Consider the following 5,061-nt stretch of genomic DNA (forward strand, 5'->3'; position numbering starts at 1 on the left):
GGAGAGATGATGGGAAAGGAAGGGAATTATCAGGAGAAAGTGCCAAGCCATTACGACTACATAGCCCTGGGAAAGGGGGGGGGGAGGGGGTCAGGATACGGACTTGAGATGGGACGACGGGAAGGAATGGAAGGGAAAGACATGAATATACGTACCACTGTGAACTGACTTAACTTTCTTTACTTCATCCATCTTTAAGTTTTCTTTCTATTCAGCCTCTTCTCCTGTTATGTCCCTTGTTCTTAGCTCTCTTCCCCATTAGGCCCTTCTGCAGTTGTTCCTTTATCCTTATTAACTTAAATGGTGTGCTAATATTCTTACCTTCTGGCCTTTCCCCTCATATTCTTACCTTCTGGCCTTTCCCCTCATATTCTTACCTTCTGGCCTTTCCCCTCATATTCTTACCTTCTGGCCTTTCCCCTCATATTCTTACCTTCTGGCCTTTCCCCTCATATTCTTACCTTATATATTGTCTTTCTCCACCACTTCTTCTTTACATGACTATATAATTCTGCAGCACTTGATAATGGTCCAGCACTTGATTATGGTCCAGCACTTGATTATGGTCCAGCACTTGATTATGGTCCAGCACTTGATTATGGTCCAGCACTTGATTATGGTCCAGCACTTGATTATGGTCCAGCACTTCATTATGGCCCAGCACTTCATTATGGCCCAGCACTTCATTATGGCCCAGCACTTGATAATGGTCCATGGCTAATGGACCGAAACGTTATCACTTTTTATATTTTGAGATGCGTCGAATAGGTGTCTATTATAAACTGTGGTTATCATTCTATTTTCATTTTATTGCTCTAAGTTGAGTAAACTGCAGTGTAACAACCAGTTGAGCGAAGACCAACTATAGTTGATGAGTGATCAATCAATCAACTCATAAAACCAATCACCAACTCCAAGGAAAATTAAAGAATACCTCTTTAGCATTCTATCAGGAAACTAGCATGTTACGGACCCGAGTCCAGCGTCCGAGCACGGAGCCGTGACGACAACGCCATCTGTGGGTCAGCTCCCGAAACCCCCTCCAAATGGATGACGCCATCTAGCGAGGGCGGAATATACCGACCACAGGGGCTGGTTTCCCGTCTTAATCAGCTCGTAACATAGCCGCTGCTGACCTCTGGTGAGGTGGCGCTTAGACAGCAACGCCATCTATGGAGTGGATAGGTGGGCGTTTGTGTCTAAGCCTGTAAGTGAGGTGCCCTAGAGTGTCCCCAACACTAATGACGTGTCTGATTACAGAGTCGACCTGGGACTGCTGTATTGGACGATGAGGCAGTCTACCACCCAAGGCAGCCATAGTCTCTCCATGTGTTTGCTGCAGAAGCTGTGAGTCACCCCCCGGACGAACACTGTTGAGAGTGTTAGCCTGCCTGTGACGTGGCAGTACCAGGAATCGTCTTATCTGGGGGCCGGCTGGTGGGAGAGACTGGCCACTGTGGTGCAGAGAGAGGAGAGTGATCTGCGGAATCACACGACGCTCCTACCTAGGGCTCGCAACCCTAGTATTGGTCGTGGAGTGGCCTGCGCAGCGGAGCTGATTGGAACCTGCCAACTACAGGCTGGATTTGTGGTTGAAGGCCTCCACGACGGTGCACCCAGTGGGACTGTGATTTGGCTGGCCTGTGGCCGGGGTAGATTCGCCCAGAGAATCAAAGAATTCATCGTGAGGCCACGAGAAGAGAACCAGGACTACTCATCTTGAGCACCGTAGAGCATCCTGTGTCTTCGGAGGGAGACAAGTTATTGTATATAAGTGTAGTTATAGCCCCAGCGAGTGACTGTGAGATATTTATTTATGGTGGTGGTTAATATATATATTTAAATTAGTGTATTTGTATCCTTTCCCCTTTAATTTATTTGCGTTACAGAACACACCCCTTGAAAGCCACTACTAACTTGGGGCCGGATACCCAAACTCTAATAACATCAGAGAAGAACCCCAGTTGCGACCCAATAGGGCCGTAACATAGCATCAATGGGATCTTAAGAATATATTTTCTGTGGATATACTAGCTGTTTAACGCTACACTACGGCTCGTATATGATATAGACAGAGCTTCATAGTTGCAGTGATTGTGTGGCAGACACTTGTGGAAGCCTCGTATGTGCAGTGATTGTGTGGCAGACACTTGTGGAAGCCTCGTATGTGCCGTGATAGTGTGGCAGACACTTGTGGAAGCCTCGTATGTGCCGTGATAGTGTGGCAGACACTTGTGGAAGCCTCGTATGTGCCGTGATAGTGTGGCAGACACTTGTGGAAGCCTCGTATGTGCCGTGATAGTGTGGCAGACACTTGTGGAAGCCTCGTATGTGCCGTGATTGTGTGGCAGACACTTGTGGAAGCCTCGTTCAAGCAGGGATCGTGTGGCAGACAAGCAGAGGTCACAGGGACCACCATGTAAGCGACCCGTCACAGACGAGGTGGACCAAGAGATACATGGCGAGCCATTAGAGAGGGTTCGTGCCCTGAATACCGTCTTGGGGGGAGGGGGAGGGCGGACCTAGCAGCCAGTATTCACTAGGGGGTACTTCTCGGCCCCTCTACCCCCCCCCCCCCACCCCCCTCTTTCTATCGCAGCTTCGCCAGGGGGGGGGGTAATCAAGACAAAAAATGGAAGATATGAAAACACCTTACAAGACTTGAAGGGGAATTAATAGGTTGGGCATAGAGGCAATTTCAGACGCAGATGAACGGAAAATACGCCAGTGCCTTTTATAGTCGCAAGGGTTGCAAGAGATTGTCAAGCTCAGTCTGCAGCTTCAAAGAAAATTATAACGAGAAACGTGAGAAAAAATGGTGTTTGAACTCGTCAGGGGCTCAAAAGGCGGAGCTCAGGAGCTAATGTTCAACCCTGCAAGCAGATTGGGGGGAGTAACACAATATCTTCGCCATTTCTCCAGTAAATTTTGGCCAAATATGCTTTTCCCTGTGGCGTTCTGATGGGCAGCAGTGGCGTCACGAAAGGCAGCTGCTGTTTCTTGGACAGCAGCTGTTGTTTCCTGGACGGCAGCTGTTGTTTCTTGGACGGCAGCTGTTGTTTCCTGGACGGCAGCTGCTGTTTCCTGGACGCCAGCTGCTGTTTCGTGGACGGCAGCTGTTGTTTCTTGGACGCCAGCTGCTGTTTCTTGGACGCCAGCTGCTGTTTCTTGGACGCCAGCTGCTGTTTCTTGGACGGCAGCTGTTGTTTCTTGGACGCCAGCTGCTGTTTCTTGGACGGCAGCTGCTGTTTCTTGGACGCCAGCTGGTGTTTCTTGAACGCCAGCTGCTGTTTCTCGGACGCCAGCTACTTTTTCTTGGACGGCAGCTGTTGTTTCCTGGACGGCAGCTGTTGTTTCTTGGACGGCAGCTGTTGTTTCCTGGACGGCAGCTGTTGTTTCTTGGACGGCAGCTGTTGTTTCTTGGACGCCAGCTGCTGTTTCGTGGACGGCAGCTGTTGTTTCTTGGACGCCAGCTGCTGTTTCTTGGACGCCAGCTGCTGTTTCTTGGATGCCAGCTGCTGTTTCTTGGACGGCAGCTGTTGTTTCTTGGACGCCAGCTGCTGTTTCTTGGACGCCAGCTGCTGTTTCTTGGATGCCAGCTGCTGTTTCTTGGACGGCAGCTGTTGTTTCTTGGACGCCAGCTGCTGTTTCTTGGACGCCAGCTGCTGTTTCTTGGACGCCAACTGCTGTTTCTTGGACGCCAGCTGTTGTTTCCTGGACGGCAGCTGTTGTTTCTTGGACGGCAGCTGTTGTTTCCTGGACGGCAGCTGTTGTTTCTTGGACGGCAGCTGTTGTTTCTTGGACGCCAGCTGCTGTTTCGTGGACGGCAGCTGTTGTTTCTTGGACGCCAGCTGCTGTTTCTTGGACGCCAGCTGCTGTTTCTTGGATGCCAGCTGCTGTTTCTTGGACGGCAGCTGTTGTTTCTTGGACGCCAGCTGCTGTTTCTTGGACGGCAGCTGCTGTTTCTTGGACACCAGCTGGTGTTTCTTGAACGCCAGCTGCTGTTTCTCGGACGCCAGCTACTTTTTCTTGGACGGCAGCTGTTGTTTCTTGGACGCCAGCTGCTGTTTCTTGGACGCCAACTGCTGTTTCTTGTACGCCAGCTGTTGTTTCTTGGACGGCAGCTGTTGTTTCTTGGACGCTTGCTGTTGTTTCTTGGACGGCAGCTGCTGTTTAACAGACGCAACCTGCTGCCTAACTGAAACTAGCAGGCTGCAAGCGCTGTACAGCTGGTAATTCATGGTATCCAGCAGGCAACAGGTGGTTCCTGGTCCCCTGCTACCACTCACCTGTGGTCAGCTGGCCAGAAGTCATCGTGTAACCTTGGGGGGAATTGCCTTGCTTGGCTCTGGCGGCGCCTGAAGCAGACGGATATGGCATGGTGGCGGTGGGGGACAGGAGCAATATGTCTACATAATATGTTCACATACCTGCCCGTTCGACCCCCATATTGGCTCACATGGGCAATATTCTACCTCAAGCTGGTCCTTGCAGTGTGGCATGCTGCTGCATACCCGCATTGACTGATATATATATATATATATATATATATATATATATATATATATATATATATATATATATATATATATATATATGTCGTACCTAGTAGCCAGAACTCACTTCTCAGCCTACTATTCAAGGCCCGATTTGCCTAATAAGCCAAGTTTTCCTGAATTAATATATTTACTATAATTTTTTTCTTATGAAATGATAAAGCAACACTTTTCTCTATGTATGAGGTCAATTTTTTTCATTGGAGTTAAAATTAACGTAGATATATGACCGAACCTAACCAACCCTACCTAACCTAACCTAACCTATATTTATAGGTAAGGTTAGGTTAGGTAGCCAAAAAAAGCTAGGTTAGGTTAGGTTAGGTAGGTTAGGTAGACGAAAAAATATTAATTCATGAAAACTTGGCTTATTAGGCAAATCGGGCCTTGAATAGTAGGCTGAGAAGTGCGTTCTGGCTATTAGGTACGACATATATATATATATATATATATATATATATATATATATATATATATATATATATATATATGGTGGTGGTGCCTT

The 5,061-nt window shown here is 48.2% G+C and overlaps 1 protein-coding gene across 1 annotated transcript; it reads right to left on the bottom strand.

Moving 5' to 3' along the window:
• Positions 1–3,305: 3,305 nt before the first annotated feature.
• On the bottom strand, positions 3,306–4,520 carry LOC138351437 (fibrinogen- and Ig-binding protein-like). Its single transcript, XM_069303261.1, has 2 exons — positions 4,431–4,520; positions 3,306–4,001 (listed from the first exon to the last, which is right to left on the bottom strand). The coding sequence occupies exons 1-2, from the start codon at positions 4,518–4,520 to the stop codon at positions 3,306–3,308; spliced, it is 786 nt and encodes a 261-aa protein (XP_069159362.1).
• Positions 4,521–5,061: the final 541 nt, after the last annotated feature.

Source organism: Procambarus clarkii, chromosome 49 (assembly GCF_040958095.1).
Source record: "Procambarus clarkii isolate CNS0578487 chromosome 49, FALCON_Pclarkii_2.0, whole genome shotgun sequence".
Lineage (NCBI taxonomy): Eukaryota > Metazoa > Arthropoda > Malacostraca > Decapoda > Cambaridae > Procambarus > Procambarus clarkii.